Raw genomic sequence first — 17,073 nt, 5'->3', positions numbered from 1 at the left:
CCAGAATAGGTGACGTCCCTGCTCCCCGAAACCTCAACCCTGACCGAGTTTGTACTGGGGGGAGAAGTAATGTCCAGACTGCAGCAGAACATGCTCCCGGCCCAGCAAGGAACCCGGGTGTCCTGCCCCGCTGCTCTGTACCATAAACATTCCCTGCCCACATTCCCAAGTGCTCAGCAGAGCCGGAGCTGGAGCCCCCAACTTTCTCCTCACCTTGCCGTGGTCCTTCTTCATGTGGGAGACGTATTCGTCACGTTCCGGGAACCAGGAGTGGCAAACACCGCACGTCCACCCGCTGCCCTTCGACTTGTTGACCGTCTTGCGCTGGAAGCGGCTTCGCTTGGTCTTGCGCAGCTCCGGGGAGCTGGGGGGCTCATCCTCCTCCGTGGAGGACGACGACTCCTCCGAGATCTTGGACACGGGGGTTTCGACAGGCTCCTGCTTCGGCGTGAGCAGGACGGCCGCCTTCTTTGCCAGGTCTTCCTTGGGCTTCTGGGGCTGATGGGTGTTCTGGAAAGCAAAGACAAGGGTGTTGGCAGCTGTCTGGGGCTGGAGTTTTCCCCCCAGCACTGCAGCAGGCTAGAAAGCAAGCCTGCCCACCCCCAGGCCCCAGCCTGCACAGACCTGCAGCTCCTCAGCCTTTGGGACAGGGGTGTGGGGGACAAGGGAACCAGATCTCAGGGCCCTGCTGCGTCAGTGATGAACTGACAGCCCTAATCCAGCCCCTAGTGAAGGACAGTTCTCAAATACTAATAGCAACGGGTTGTGCAAAGAGCGCCGAGCCCGGCCACAGCACTACCTTGAGGTGCTCCAGCATGGTGCGCTTCTGGGCGAAGAGCAGTGGGCAGTCCGGACACTTGAAGACACTGACCCGCTGGTTGAGCAGATGCTGGTCGAAATGGGAGGAGAGCAGGGGCTTGTGGGTGAAGACCGTGTCGCACATTGCACACTTGTAAATCATTCTGTCGGAGGAAAAAACAGCACTGTTGGCACAGCCTGGCTTTGGATCAAGAGAATCTTGGAAAAAACCCTTTGGCAAGAGGGTTGAGAGCAGCCCTGGGCGCAGTCTGACCCACGCCAAGGGATGGGAAAGTAAAAAGGAGATGGATGCAGCTCCCCATGCTGGTGCTGAGCTCTTCCCCCAACGTCCCACCCACCGAGGATGCTCCCAGTTCTTAGAATCACAGAATAATTTAGTGTGGAAAAGACCTTTAAGGTCATCGAGTCCAACTGTAAACCTAACACTGCCAAATCCACCACTAAACCATGTCCCTAACCGCCACGTCCACACGTCTTTTCAATACCCCCAGGGATGGTGACTCCACCGCTTCCCTGGGCAGCCTGTTCCAATGCTTGACAAGCCTTTCGGTGAAGAAATTTTTCCTAATATCCAATCTAAACCTCCCCTGGCGCAACTTGAGGCCGTTTCCTCTCGTCCTATCGTTTGTTAGGAGTGATCTCTTCTGGCGAGATCTGCCGGGACGTCAGCTCACAGGGAACACTTACTTGGACTGCTGGTTACTGAAGCCGGGGTGCTGCGTGTAGACGTGCGCGTGGGCGCTGGGGGCTGACTTGAACGCCATGGGGCAGATGGGGCACTTGTGGAACACCTCGCAGTGGGAGGTCTGGATGTGGGACTTGATGGAGTTGACCCCGCCGAAGACCACAGCGCAGCTGGGACACCTGGAGAGCGGAGGAGAGCGGGAGGCAAGGGGTAGGGGACAAACGGCACAGGGGAGCTCAGCCGTGCCACAGAGACTGGTGCAGACCAAGCACTAACAGCAAAGAGAAACCGGAGCACGAGGGCCCACGCCTGCTCCCTGTCTGACCACGGGACTCGGGAAGAGCCCCTGCCCCAACAGACACCAGGATCCAAACCAGTTCTGGGCTCTGGGAGGACTCCAGTTTGGAGTAATCAGTCCCGCCCAGCGCTGGTGGATCCAGGGCTCAGGCAGCTCATCAGAAGGAGCAGGGAGAGACTGGGGGGGTCTGATGCTGCCAGCCATGACTGAGGTCAAAACAGTGGCCAGGAGGTCCCAGGAAGAGGACAATTCCCCCGGGGTTAAAGGGGTGAGAACCAGAGAAGGGGTAGAGTGAGGGGTTCACCCTCAGCCCTGCACCCAACACCGGTGGGGAGAAGGAATGTGGATTCCTGCCCCATCTGCAAAATGGAAACCCACCGCGGACTTGGGACTCTCCCCTTTGGTCCTGGGCGTCCCCCCCAGGTCCCTCTGGCCCGAGCTCTGGCCGCGGTGCCCTACCTGTACCCCACTCTGCGGGAGAAGTGCAGGCAGGCCTCCTTCAGGTGGGTCTCGAAGTTCGCCAGGAGGAAATTCCCTCCACACTCGGGGCAGACATGGGGCGGTCGGTTTTTGTGCATCCGCTGATGGGCGTTAAAGCTGCAGCGATTGGACATGATCATGGGACACGTTGTACAAACCTGGGGGGAGAAGAGCATCGAGAGGTTCAGCCTGGCACATACCCACGTGTACAAAAGGGCTTTTAAGCCTTTTCCGCAGATGGACGGGCTAACAACCTGCAACAGCCAAAGCAGCCCCGATCCACGTGCCGCCGGGGGAAGAGAAGTGCCGGGACTCTGCAGGGCATGTTTCAGGAGATAATCTGCTTGCGCCAGCTTGCTGGGTAATTGTTGAGGGTGTTTCGCATGCAGACAAGATGCCTTTTCCAGGCTTTTCATCACAGATGGGTCCCAGATGCAGCGCGTGCCAAGGGTTAGCTGGGGACCAGCCGCTCGGCGAGGGAGTTTTACTGGAGGGAGTAGGGGTGTATTCAAACCAGCTGCCAAAACTGTTTCGAAACTACTTCCAACTCCACGCCAGGACACAGACATGGGGATGTCTCGATGATCTTAGAGGTCTTTTCCAACCTCAATGATTCTATGATTCTATGTCGAGGGGAGAAGCTGACAAGGACTCGAGGAAACAGGACAGGGCTTCCAGTAGGAACTGCCCTGAAAGACGTGATTACCAGAGCAAAGGTGGGCGAGGAAGGAAAGGAGCAGCCCCCAGGCAGATGCCACGCGCAGCAAGCTGTCCTCGGGCTCCCCTCACTGCCAGTACCCAGAGTGGGGTCCAAAGCGCTGCCAAGAGAGACCCAAGGGTGATTTTGGCAGTGGGGCAACAGGAGGGAGTGAGGGATCGGACAGGGAACAGCAGCTAAAGACAGCCCGGGAGATGGAGCAGGGACAAGGGGCACGTCGGGAAGGGAGAGAGGATGAAAGGTGGCAGGTGAGGAAGAGGATTATGGAGGCTTATGGCTTCAGCCATCCCCATCCCTTGCTGTGCTGAGGAAAGCCTCTGGGTCTCTCATTTTTAAAGGAGAAAAAAGCCGTTTGTAGGCAGTGTTGGTTTAGGGAGGAGTCCGTCTGCTGGGTACGGGGACAAAGCTACTCTGGCTAGGTGAAGGCTGTTAACAGGTTTTGCCCTGCCAGCAACTTCACGTTGAATTTCCAAGCTCAAGCGCTCCCCGCAGATGGGCTCTCTCTGAGCCAGAAATACGCTGCCGCATTCACAGGCAGCAGGTGCCTGCGGGGAGATAAGGACGATTTCCCCCAGCTCGCCTGTCCCTGATCTCCTCTTCTTTGTGCCCTCCCACTGCTCCTGCCGCAGCACCAGTGTGGATATCCCACCTTCACCGCGTCCCAAACCCTCCATCGACACCAAGGCTAGGAGAGGGGATGGGAGTAAGAAATCCTCTCCTGTCAAAAGAAAGCTCCTCGGGACAATCCATATAAGCACGTGAATCTCTGCGCTCCTGATGACCTTCAAACAGAAAGCAGCCCTCCTCTGTAGCGGCAGGGCCGTAATATCTGCATCTGAACAGCGTCCTGGCTACAGCAGCAGCTTCAAAGTAAACAGAGTTACCAGGAAGCAGCAAATTCCTTCTCTGCAAAGGAAGCCGGGGCCGGGGGGGGGGAGCCTGAATGTCTCTGGACAAAGGGAAAGGTGAAGACATGCCACAGGGAGGACAGGGCTCCTTTATGGACCCGTTTTCCCTCCTGGCCTTTTAAAGGTCATCCCTTGGCAGCGTTCATCCTGTGTGTTTGCTGGGTGCTGCCTGCCCTAACAAACCAGGATGTGTTGGCAGCAGCAGGAAGCACCCAGGATCTCCAGGTTGGCTCTCGAAGAGGGGGAAAAAAACCCCAAACCAACACACACCCTGCTTTCTCCAGACTCCATTTGTGCTTCAAGCCGGCGAAAGAGGAAGCAGTGCCCACGGCTCTAACATGGCTCCGCAGGGGCGGCTACGTCCCGCAGTGGATGCCAGCACGCAGGGCACCGACACTCGGGGACCCGCTCTTCCCTCCCTGCCGCACCCTGGCTCCTGCACCCATGGGGCAGCTTTATCACCAGCCGACAACCGACAACAGCCTCCCTTCCCTCCACCCAGTGCCTTGTGGGCATGAACCAAACCCTGGCTCACGTTTTCCTTCCTGCATGAGTTTTACATCGGGAGGAATCGGGCATGCACAGACAGGCGCTGCCCAGATCGCATTTAGAGAGTCCTCCACTTCTGTCCCGCGTCCCCAGGGATGGTTTGCTGTGGCTCTAACGTCCAACTCCCACTGCCCTCCCACCTACGTACCGTGCTGCTGGTCGTCCCCGTGGTCACTGCCTGCTGGAAATGCGCGGCCAGCCCGGCTTTGTCTTTGCATTGCTCTTTGCACTCCAGGCACCTGAAGCAGCTGTAGTTGGTCTGCTCCGAGCTGTTGCTCAGAGGCAGGATGGGGAGGTCCTGAGCCCCGTTGGCCGTGGCCAAGGCATCCTGAGCCACGCCAGTCACTTTGCTAGCGGGGAAGGAGGTCACTGAGACCAGGGGGGTGATGTCCGGCTGTCCGATCATTTGATCCAAAGCGATCGGCCTCATGACCAAATGGGAGCACTGCATCACCAGGCCTTTGTCCTTGTGCTCCCGGGCGTGCAGGAGCAAACTGCACTTGTTGAAGAAGACGAGGCGTTTGGTGCAGTGGTTGCAGGTTACCTCAATGCGCATGCTTCGCCGGTCGTAGTGGCGAGCCAAGCTCTTCTCCAGGGCGAAGGAGTCCCCGCACTCCAGGCAGCGGTAACCGAAGGGAGGCAGGGTGAGGCTCGCGTCGGCTGGAGGATTCAGGTTGGGTTTGTACGTTGGCAAGAGGTTTTTACTGTTGAGGATCTTATTAAAGGCTTCCACGAGGCTGGACTGGCTCCTGGAAATGACTGTGCCCGCGATGGTAGGGGAAGGCTTCTGCGGCTGCACCATCACAACTGTGGTGCCGTTGACTTTCTGGTTGGCCGTGGTGGTGATGGTGGTGGTCTGTGTCACGGTGCTGATGTTGGTCCTGGTGTCGGCTTTGGGCAGGGTCTGTGGCACCAGATTGATGATGTTCTTGGCCACGGCTTTACTTGTCTTTGCCGGCAGCACCACGGATTTTTGCTGAGCCACGCTGGCAGCGATCAGCATGGCGCTGCTGGCGTTCTGGATGGTGGAGACGGGCAGGACAGTCCCTTTGAGCTTGGTGCCATTGCCAAGCTGAACACTGACGATTTTTGGCCCCTCGATGGTTTTCAAGGGGCTGGAGAGCTCCATTTTCTCCTTGGGCACCTCCAGCGCGATCCCTTCCTCTTTCTCTGCTGATGCTGAGAAGCCAGCACCCTCAAGAGAGGTCTCCTGAGAGCTGTGCTCAGCCGGCCCCTTGGTGGAGCCCGGCTCTGAATCTGATGAGACCCTGGTCACTGTCCGGGTGATGCTGCCACAAGATGTTTTGATGGTTTTAATCCGCACCTTCAGGGGCCGCGAGGAATTCGAAGAAGGGGAATCATTGTTGTTGTCTTCTTCCTCCTCCTCTTCCTCAGCGCTGGACACACTCTGCGGACTTCCCATCGACTTCTCCAGAACTTCATGCTCTTCCTTGAGGGTGATGCTGTCCAGCTGCTTTGGAGAAGTGGGGAGTCTGGGGCTTTGTACCACCGGCGAGGAAGGCTTGAAGAACGGCTCCCGGGGGCTGGCAGGAGAGCGTTTCACTTCAGGAAGGTTGCTGGTGCTGCTGTCAAGGTTTGGGTCAGAACCGGGCCAGGACGTGATGGGAGAATCATCCGTGGAGTAGCGAACGGTGACCGATTTCAGGTGATCCAAGGGACTGTCACCCAAGGCTGCAGCCAAACCCTTTGGGCTGGCTTCGCGGCCCACCTCCTCCGAGTCAGACTCCTCTTTTTTGATGCAGGGGATGGTAGGAGGGGACCCATTTGCACCCCCTGCCTGGCTTGTTTCGAAGGACTGTGGGAAAGCTGGGGGCAGGTTCTCCGTGCTCTCTCCCATGGGCTCTTTGCAGTCCAGCGACGGGGTGGGAGACGGGGAGAGGGAGGGCACGGCGAGGGATTTCTCTTTCGGCTTACACTCCCGGGGTCTGTCAATCAGGTTGGCAGCATTATCTTCATTGGGATCGGGGCTAAAATGGGAGAAGATATCCAGGGGTTTGGGGCCTTTTTCTTTCACCCAACACTCCCCGTTGGAGGATGCCACAGCTTCCACAGACCTGGAGGTGGGGGACCTGGGCATCTCGGTGGCCCCAAAGCCATTCTGCAGCAAGCGGGGCCCAATGACGTGCCCATCTTTACTGCGCCCGTCCAGGGCATCGAGCTGCTCGGGGCAGACAGTGTTCTTCACGATCACGCTGACAGCGGTGATGTCCGTGTGGGGGAGGACGTGGTCAGGGGGTCCCGGCTCCCCGGGGACTTGCTTGATGTGAGCGTCAGCTTCCTCATGGCCAGAATGGATGGCCTCGTTCGTGTCAATGTCAGGAATATCGAAAGCTGCCAGAAGGTCATCGAAATCTGGAGTTTTCATGTCACCCATGGTGGGGAATATGGCAGAGTCTGCAACAGAGCAAGGAGAAGGAGCATTAGCACCGTGACCCGGGCACGCAGACGAAGCCATCAGAGACACGTAGCAGAGAAACAGATGGGAACTTGCTTCTCCTGAGCCCCACGCTAAGCACAAAATCCCTGTGCCGCCTTCTCTTTGAACCCCAGCCTCGCACCCCTTGGGCAAATCACAACACTTCTCAGCCTTTTTCGCTTTGTTTGTTTGCATATCATTTTTTGATCCCCAGCCAGGACAGAAGAAAGTTCAGAAGGATCCCAGCGTCCTGGGAGAGACGTCTGAGACCGTGGGATGCAGCCTGGCAAGGAGAGCACTGCCCCAAGGTCAGAGTGATTCCCCATGTACATACAAACTGAGGAAGGGCAACAGCTCCGCCGCAGAGGATCGGCGGGTTCCAATGAATCACCAGGCAGACGTGAGTCAGGACCAGAGAGCTGCAGAAAGAGCAAACGCCTCGCAAGGGGAACACGCCATCAGGGGCACCCGATACAACGCAGGAACCGTCCTTCCCCCTGCGGCACCAAGACTGTCCCAAGGCCAGCCCCACGAGGACACGGCTCACGAGGAAGGTGTCCAGACGGTAACAAGAAGACTCAGATAACAGACCTCAAACACACGGGCTGTGGAGCAAAGGATAAAGAAATAGGGGAGGCTGAGGGGAGACATGGCAACAGGTTTCAAAACATGGCTGCAGCAGAGACAAAGGGAATAATGTTCCTCCTGTCGCTGCAGGCTGGGTAAGAAATCCCAGGATTAAGCTGCAGCCAGGGGATGTGGCTTAGACAGCAGGAAAGACTCTAATTTATAAGGATAACCAGGCAAAGGATCCCGCTAGGCAGTAAGACGGGGGACGCCCCATGTGCTGGAGAGCAGCTGGACGCCTGTCTGTCCGGGGGGAGCAGATCCGCCGGGAGGGGACAGGGCATCTTGGGAATGGTATTGGGGTACGCTGCCCTCGGGCTTTCTGCTCTTAGCATGGAGGGTGGATGGTTACTCCTAACATCAACCAGCAAAAGCAAAAAAAAAAAAAAAAAAAAAGAGGAGAAACGTTTATCTCGGAGGCTGTGAGGGGTAAATGCAAAGACCCTGCAGCCCCGCGGAGAGCCAGCCCTGGCAGTCGCCTCTTCCCCCAGCTCTCAGCGCTGCTTCTCAGCTGCCGCAGATTAAGCCAAGGCCGCTGGAGCACTCACTGCCCGCCTGCCACCACCCTGCCCTCGCCCTGCCTCCCCGCTGCAGGGGCGGCACGGCAGGACACGAATCCGATCCTCAGACAGCACAGCTTACGCGTCAGGGAAATGGCCGCAGCTCACAGCCTGGTCCAACCGCTCCGAGGAGATTCACAGCCTGTCTGGCTGTCCCTGCGGTGGGGTAGCAGCCGCCGGCAGCGGGAAGGACAGGCAGCAGGGCTGCTCCAACGGCCACGGCAAAATCCACCGGCAGCCCCGTGCTGCAGCAGACTGGACGAGGACAACACGTACCGTGCGTAAATCTGCTTTTTGCAAAAGGGAGGGATTCCCTCCCGGGGAGCTTGGTTCAATTAAAACCCATCGACACCAATGGAGAAGTTTAGCCTGCGTGGCCGGCAGCCGGGGGACCGACAGCCCCCACAACCCAGTGCTGGAAGCCCTCGACCTTGCCACGATTTATGCCAGAAACAAGTCACTGCTCTGAAACCTGCCAAACCACCGACAGGCGGAAAACCTGCAGCGTTTGTCTCAACAGATTAGCCAGAGCATCCCCCCGACCGGCAGCACATTAGAGGCACCTTCAGCTGTCACATCTTTGGGTTGCAGCATCCGTCCCCTTGTCCTACCCGTTGCTGGGGAGGGGAGTTGTTCAGAGTCCCCGCAAACACACTGCTGCGATATATATTCCTTTAGTAAAGATTTAATAATCTCCTCAGTCCTGTCCACTTATTTGTGAGGAGTGGGATGGATGGGGGGATGGATGGATGGATTCTTGGCATCTTGGCGTTGGCCAAACAGGCAGCAGCACTAACGAAGCTGGTTTCCTGGCGATCTCTCCTATCTAATCGGGGATGAACGCAGACCAGCTTTCCCCTTGCCGGAGCAGTGTCTCTCCTCAGACACGTCCCTGTATGAGCCTCATGCCTTGGGAGGCCACAACACGTTCACCCTCGCCCCTGCACAACCTCGTGCAGCCGGTTCAGCGTTTAGGCCCTTCATCTCACCTCGACGTGATGCTCCAGCTTCCCGCTGGTCACAGCCTGGCAGCGCGCAGTGTCCCTGGGAGAGGGCACCGTGTCGCAGGCCAGGAAAGCATTCCTTGCACACTGGTGCTGCTCAGGGGAAGGGCTGTATTCTTGGAAGAGCTCCTCTGAGCCTCCATGGCGATCTCCATTTTGGAGACCCCACGGTGTACACGGAGGGCCAGACACACTCCCATGGCAAAGAGCTCCATCCCGCAGCGCTTCCTTTCCCAAACCGGAGGTGGATGGAGGAAACGAGCAGAGCTGGTGCCCACCACCTCCATGTCAGCATCTGGCCTCAGGGAAGCAGCAGCTCCCACCCGGCCTGGGTCTTCCTGGAGGCGAGCAGCAGCGATCACAGCTCCGCTCCACTTGTGTCCGACGCAAAAGCTACCTACTACCTTGTGCAGTTGGAAGTCTCCCGACCAGCCTTCACCCTCTCCAACACGAGTACCTGGTGACAAAGCAGTGCGGAGGCCAAACGGAGTTCAGAAACAGTCTCGGGACTGCTCTCACACGTGGCTTGGTCTTTTTTTTGTACCTGGCAAACCCCCTCATACACCCAATTCAGCTATTCTCAGGCTTAGCGGGTCTATAAAGACTCTGGTGGTTTTCCCGACAGACAGCTTAGTAAGGAGGCTTAGTCTAGCTTTATTTTTAACTCTCACCGTAGGTCACCCCAAGGGGATCTCTGCCGGGTGCAGCGTGGGGTCTGTGGGCCACCAAGGAATCTGCTGCTCCAGAACGACGCTGACATTTAAAATGCAAGTGGGCGACTTTCTACTGGCATCGTTTCTGTGATGCCCAAGCAGCCCCGTCTGCTGACCCACAGATCCCGTCGCAGCATTGCGGGGGAAGAAGTTAACAGGGCAAGTGCTTGCTGGCACTGAAATCTCCACTAAAGCCGAAGGGGAAGACGGCACGGAAAAGGCAGCTCTGCGTGGCAAGAGTAGTATTTCTTGCTTGCAAAAGCACAAAGGACTTGACGTTGGAACAAGCCACTGGGAGACAAGAAAAGGGCGGCCTCGGAGGAAGGCATCCATGCCTCGAAATGGAAAACCACCGAGGCAAACAGCAGAGCCACCTTCTAGCCAGGGATGTTCCCGTGAGAGCAGAGCAGTCGGCCCCAGGGACGCGGAGGATGCTACGGCACAGGCCCCACCAGCCAGGCAGCGGAGGCGATTCCGTTAGCAACGGGAAGATCATCTTTGTGAGGTTGAAATACACAGGAATAAGGTCTCAAAGAGCACAAGTGGGATTGCGCTGCTTTATCTCCCCATAAACATGTGGGGTTTTTTAACTGAATGTCCTATTCCACTTCGGGATGAAGTCAAAAGGTGCCTGTGTTTAGGGGGGAAGAGACTGTCCCTACAGAAGGGCTGATAATCTAGATCCCAAAAAGAAAAATTAGCCTTTGCTGCCGGTTGCCATGACTGCCTGCATGTGCCCCCCCAGACCTTGCTCTGCCCAGCAGGCCACTGGTCTGTGCCACTACACATCTCCTTCCAGCACCGGCTTTGGGGAAGCAGACTCATTTCTGGGAGATTTCAACAAGTTCACCCCGCTTTCTAAAACCGGTTTTCATCATGTGCTCCTCCAGGCGATGCAGGACTTCAGCCGTCGGTGAGAGGACCAGAAGGAAAAGCACCAGGCTTTAAAATACTGTGGTGGGGGCAGATACCAAACGCTACGCTCCTCTTCCAGCGCTGCCATCTGGTTCTTCAGCACAGGATCTCTGCCGAGAACAGCGTGACACAAGGACATTTGTTTTTCAAATGACTCTTCTAATCACCGTTTAGCAGGATACAAATATTTACAGTAAAGCAGAGAGAAGCAGGTTGCTACATCGGAAAAGATTCCCAAGAAGAAAAGAGGCGACACAAGGGAAATCCTCCTCTATCCAGCGCGGAGGGAAGGAGTGCCAGCTCCGTCCTCAAAGTGGCTTTGGGTCAGCGAGCTGAGCAGAGCCTGAAGGTTGGGGATGACGACAGATCCATCTCCAGGCTCGATACTGCTTTTCCCCATGCCGGGGGATGGCTCACAAGCGACCTGGAGGAGCCAGCCTTGCTGCACCCCCAGCACCTCCTGCAAGGCATATATCCCCCACCATACCTCCCTGAGCAAACAGAGACTAGGGCTACAAACACAGCGCTGCCAACAAGAGCTTCTCTCCTGGACAGGAGGACACACGAGTGAACACCAGTAAGACGGTGAACCTCCGCTGGGTTGAGCAGAGCCCGGAGACACTGGCAGAGGCAGGACTGCACGCGGCGGCCCGGCTCCGGGCACAAAGAGGTCGCTCCCATCTCCGAAGTGCTGGCTTGCACCACCACTGGCTCCTCTCACCATTGATTAAGGGAAACGGAGCGCTCTCGTGTGCTAATGCCACAAAGGACCAGCCCAGTGCTCAGCCTGGCTTATTACTTTTATTTTGTGCTCAAGACCTGCTCTGCCGTAAACCCTTAATTCATTTTTATCAGGGTCTCCGATGGGGAGAGGAAAGAATGAATCCACAGCACCTGATTTCTCTGGGCTCACAGATGGGTTTTAAATATACCCCACTGATCTTTTTAATTGTTTCCTTCGATTACTTCCCTCCCAGCCCTTCACTAAAAAGGTTCTGGCCTTTCTTGCCTTTAAACACCCTACCTTTGTCTTGGCCAACCACGCCCTCCCTTTAGCATCTCTCCTTTTAAAAGCAAAACCGATTCTGGATCCTCTGTCTCTTTTTTAAAAGGTCACAGCTTTAAGGCAGGAATGAAGTCATTTACGAACCGTTCATTGCTTCCATGCTCTCAGAGATGCTCTTCAAGTGACGGCTTCCCATGGAAAGGGAGGCTCCTCCTTGCAGGAGTCCCTGCACAGGATTGATTACATGAGTATTTCTCCTTGTTTGGTGTTAACGGGAAGGTCTCTGCCCCAGAAGGGGTTTTTTTTGTTCTTCTTAGAAATCCCAAGTCTAAGATCTCTCATTCAGCCCCTTCTGATGGAAGAGGAGAGTCATGGTCTTGAGTCAGTAACTCCTGTCAAAAAGGAGACAGCAGAGATGGGAAGAGCCCAGCTCCACCTTGAACTCTACCAGGCTGACATGGAGAGTTATTTTGGTAGCTCAAAACACAACTATTTTCTTAGGCAAAAGAACTATTTTTCTTAGGCGAAACAAAGCCAACGAGGGAGGGAAGGGAAGGGTATTTTTAACCTTACTGGCTAAGTGGTGTTAACTATCTTGCCTCACAGAAAAAGAAGAGTTTACAACAATCACCAGCTTCACAAGGAAACAGCTCTCTGATGGGGACAACGGCATCCCACCGTGTACAAGCCCTCCGCACAAAGGCTGCCTTCCGAAGCACTGGCAGGACCCGTCCGTGGTCGCGCGGCTCAGAGCCAGTCTGGTCGTCCGTCAGCATGGTGGTCACCGGTCCCCTGGCTTCACAGCTTGGGAAACCACGGCACGGGGGAGAGAAAGAGTCAGAGATCCAAACCCACCTGTGGAAAAGATCCCCAAATCCCCTCTGGATTTGATGAGGTAGAGCTGCGGAGCAGAAGGTTGCCAAACTTGTTTGCCAGCCTGCCCTGAACATCACAGCCCCGGCTCTAAATTAGAGGCCAGCAGACTCCACATCTGAAAGTCCCCACTCTGTGATCCTGCCTACTACCAAAACCACATCAAAGCACATGGGGCACAGGATCACCCCGAGAAACACCCCACAGAGATGGTTACCCTGATGGAAAACACAAGGCAGGGCCGTGCACCTCTGTGCAGTGTACAGACGAGGGCCATGCCTCGTAGCTGGCCTCAGGAGCAGGACACGCCACGGGGATCAGCACGGAGGCTGAGCTGGGTAACCCAAATCCCTGGCCAGAGAAGGAAGTCGGCGCAGGCTGCCGAGTCCAAAACCACGGAGTTACTGGCGTCCCCTTTCCACCCCAACCATCCCCTTCCCACCCCAACCACGCTGCCGACCCAACCGGCTCGTGCCTGCGAGCCGTAGCCTTTCGGTAGGTGACTCCTAAGGTCAGGAATACCAGACGTTACCTCTCTATAAGTCACCCCAAGGTTACACGGGGTTTTGAACTGAAATCATCAACACTATGCTAAAACCAGCCCTTCTTCCAGCAAAGCACAAGGCTGGAGAGACGGGCCTAGAGCTGAAAAGCAGGGCAGCCACAGCCCGTTATTTGCATAATGAATATACACACAAAAAACCCCTAGCAAAAGCAAATCACACCAACAATCACCAGGCTTTCAGTTTCAGGCAGAAGGAGGTAGTTTCGCGATACTCTGCTGTTCACAAAACCATCCCCAGCATCCAGCGTGGCCGCCCAGGCTCGGGATGCACAGGGAGGATACAGCTCTCACAGCACAGCTTTGCTCCGGGGTCAGTTGTGTCACCGCTGTCCGATCCTACGCGGGACATAAACTGGGTGCGGGGACTGCAGTCAGCAGCCCAGCACGCTTATTAAACAAGCGCAGATACCTGGGATGTAACGGTGTCTGGCTGAGACGCGGCGGGGACGTGTTTTAGCTGGTCCCTGGCAGGAAGAGGAAGCAGTTCTGCTAATGCTCTGCTGCCAGGTTCAGGTTTCTGCCTTTCAGAAGAGCAGGAGGCTGGGCAAGAGGCAGGTCTTGGGTTGCTGCCCTCCACAGCAGAGCAAAGACAATAAAAATCCACAAGCTTTGGAAGAACAACCACGAGGAAGAGGAGATTCCACTTTCCAGGTCCGAGTCCACAGATGTGCAGCTCCAGGTCTGGAGCAACCCAAATCCAGCAGCGCAAGAGCCCGGCTGTTTCCCACCAGCAGATTATCCCCCACCAGAGAGAGATTGTCACAGGTGAGGCCCAGACAAACCCATGCAGAAAAGCTGGCCCGGAGCTTACGCCGGCCCCAGCTCCACCACAGCACCGCCGAGACGCAGACCCTGAATCGGTCTGGTTGAGGGGAACCACTGCAAGCCCCCCAGAAGTTAGTGAGGCTCACTGCTAAAATAAGACGATGAGTAACTGCTGAAACACAACTGTTATTTTCATGGCTCGTTTGCTTATTTAGTCTATCACAAAAAAATAAAATGTTGTTAAAAATCTCCTCTCCAGCAATCAAGCTTATTTGCTCATTAGGAGGGGGGGTGCCCTGTTTCAGAAGGACGCCGACACCAAAGCTGGCCACAGGGCACGTGGAGTCGATGCTGCTTTCCTTTCCCCAGACTCCTCCTGCTTAAAACCCCCCAAACGTCCCCGCTCCGCTCACGCCTGAGCTCAAATGACCGCTCACCCATCGCCACTCCACCTCCTCCTCTGTACACCAAATCAGAAGCAATTCTCCGCCTCCACACCACATTCCTACACTGGTCCCGTACCGGGTCATGTTAAAACATATCCAAAGGATCCTGCCCTTGCAAACCATCCGGCTGTGCCCACCACGCAGCCCTTAAAATGCTCACACGGTTTCTGAGATCCATTTCCCGATCGAAGCCTGCGCCAGCCAGCCCTCGCAAGCAAGGGGCTCCGAAACGCCTCTCAGCCCTGGGTTTGGCAGGGGCACGGAGGACTGCACGCTCACCCTCGACGCCAAGAGCACCCGAAGGGCTTCCCACCACATGTTTTTGGCCCGGGAGTGGCGGGCACTGCCTGTGGAAGTACCGGGCCCCCGGCTGCCTGCCGCTGAGCCTGGCCCACTGGCCGGCGGGATGAGCGGGGGCCACTCCGGAGCAGCCGGAGCGGTTCAGACAAAAGAGGCCAAACGCTGGGACTATTTCAAGGGCTTGCTATTTTTAAAAGCTGCTTTTCCTGTTTCCCTTCCTGACCCTTGCGGGGACTTGCTGCCCACCAGCGAGTTTGCACCAAAACAAGAAAAATCACCCTCCAAAACCAGACTTTGGAACAAAGTTAAGCCAGGTTTAACCCCCCCCGCCCCACGCCACCCTCCCGCATACACGCGCACGGGGGGCCTGCGGCCCTGCCTGCTGCCCTGCCTGCTGCCGCCGCGTCCGAGGCCAGCGGGAACGGCTGTGCTCCCGGCACCACGTGACAGGCGGGATTAGCTTCCGAGGCACAGAGGAAACCTTTGACAAACCTGTCCCCGTGCCGCTGCTCCCAGGCCTCGAGCCGGTGGCCTCCCTTGGGCCGCCAGCACCCAGGGAACCCTGGAGAAAAACAAATCTCCGCCGTGGGTATCTGCAAAACACAAAATAATAAGGACAGGTTCACCTGGCCGGCAGGGAGACAAGCGGATCGCTGCCTCTCTTGTCCTCCCGGGGCTCTTGGAGCTATTTTAAAACCGATCCCTTGCTAAAAAGCCCCAGCCTTTGTACAGAGGAGACGTCACCGGTGAGAACAACTGTTTTTAATGAGCCAAACGAGCACTGGGAGTTATACAATCTCACTCCCTGGTGGAGACCTCGCAGACAATCTTCAGAGGACCTCGGGGGGGCGGGGGGGAGGACAGGGGCAAATTCCCCGAGCAACAAACTCGTAGCACCTGGTGCAGCTTTTCTCCATTTCAGTGCCTCCCTTCACTCTCCAAATCCTCCCCAGCCCCCTGTTACTGGCAACTGGTGGAGAGGAGGAAAGAAAAGCCCACGGTAGCCCCGCTCTCGGTTATTTACACAGCGGCCAGTGTTCATCTGTTTCCCTTCCCTTCTCTCCAGGGGCAGCTCCTCCCGCCGCCACGCTCCCACGAAACAGCCACATTAATGGTTGATGCAGCTCGCAGCTGGTGCCAGGGAGGGACGGGATCGGTGGCATCTGCCCCGGCGCGGATAAAGCGGCAGCGCAGCAGCCTTGCCTTGCCTTGCCTTCCCGGCAGCCCTGCAACTCGTCAAAGAAAGCGCAGCCAGCCGGGAGCAGAGCCGCTGCCCAGATATCGTGCGAGATAAACGCGCAGCTTTCCTTTGTTTTGGGACTAGACGTGTGGTTTTGACAAGTTTTGCAGGAGTTGGTACAGCAGCCATGGCTTTGTAGGAGAAAGCCACTTTAAAATGAGTGGGGTTTGTTTAAATGGTGTAATTTAAGTTTCTCCCTGCAACACACAGTGCCCTGCTCCAAACAGGGTATTTCCAAAAAGGAAAATTTCCTGAAAGCAGCCAGACAGAGCTCTTTCCCCCAGTAAGATGCTGAAACCAACTTGATATTTTTCAAGTGACACAGAACAGTGTCATTTTACTGTCCAAATTGAGGCCAAAAAGTAAACAAAATTTCAGAGATGAAAGGATTTTAAGAGATATTATTAGTCTGACAGCAAGCTACTTAGGAATCACCCAGCAGGATTGCTTGCTTGGAAAACACGGGCTGCGCTGCTGTCAACCCAGCAGAAAACTGTACACTGAACCTGCAAGAGGACTTTGTTTTTCTCTCCATCTCCGAACAGCTTTTCCCTCTTAAGCGAGATCTGGCGTACGGGTAACATCCTAACGAGCTCACACTCCTGACGAAGTTGGGGTTTAGCCCCTGCTCCCTGCTACATGTGAGGAAACTGAGGCACGGGGTGGATGTGAACGCCACTCCAACGGAGCCGGACCAGCACCCGTCCCAGGACCATCTCCCATCACATCAGGACTCATTCTGCCACCAGTGGATCCCACCCCGCTGAAACCCCGTACCTGTTGGAGCTACATCCTTCCCCTCTCCGCTTTCTTCGCTTCTGCGTAGGCCCCTTCTGGGCCGGCTGCTCTGGGAACCACCTTCTGGTATCTAGCACGCTGCCAGACAGATTCTCCAACTTCAACATTCATTAGCCTCCCCTCGCTACTTTCCAGAACCATAATTAGTTTTGCTAATATAAAAGGCAGAAGGGATTCAGCCAAGCTTCGGAAGAGATAACACAAGTCAGAAGAGAAACAAAGGTTAACATTAAGAACGGCTCTTGCACATTAAAAGACTTTATTTAATTCCATGTCCGTGGATCCAAAATTAAAATCTTTGGATCCATGGACATGGAATTAAATCTCCCACGCCCCCTTTTCTCCTCCTTATCAGGGAGGAAATAAT

General features: G+C 55.9%; 1 protein-coding gene across 4 annotated transcripts in view; it reads right to left on the bottom strand.

Moving 5' to 3' along the window:
• ZNF687 (zinc finger protein 687) overlaps window positions 1-17,073 on the bottom strand; it is a 30,719-nt gene that overhangs the window by 3,914 nt on the left and 9,732 nt on the right. For 2 of the 4 annotated variants that reach the window (XM_076359788.1, XM_076359787.1), the window contains exons 2-8: window positions 16,686-16,890; window positions 15,161-15,261; window positions 4,606-6,872; window positions 2,262-2,440; window positions 1,507-1,683; window positions 800-962; window positions 214-510 (exon numbers count right to left, since the gene is read on the bottom strand). In XM_076359788.1, the coding sequence (XP_076215903.1) occupies window positions 214-510; window positions 800-962; window positions 1,507-1,683; window positions 2,262-2,440; window positions 4,606-6,872; window positions 15,161-15,261; window positions 16,686-16,813 (3,312 nt within the window). In that variant the 5' untranslated portion in view covers window positions 16,814-16,890. Of the gene's footprint in view, window positions 1-213; window positions 511-799; window positions 963-1,506; window positions 1,684-2,261; window positions 2,441-4,605; window positions 6,873-15,160; window positions 15,262-16,685; window positions 16,891-17,073 lie in introns of those variants that run through there. The other 2 variants (XM_076359790.1, XM_076359789.1) reach the window with 2 other exon arrangements.

This window comes from Aptenodytes patagonicus, chromosome 26 (genome assembly GCF_965638725.1).
Source record: "Aptenodytes patagonicus chromosome 26, bAptPat1.pri.cur, whole genome shotgun sequence".
Lineage (NCBI taxonomy): Eukaryota > Metazoa > Chordata > Aves > Sphenisciformes > Spheniscidae > Aptenodytes > Aptenodytes patagonicus.
Note: the sequence above shows the minus strand (reverse complement) of the source record. Positions and strands in the feature narration are given on the sequence as shown.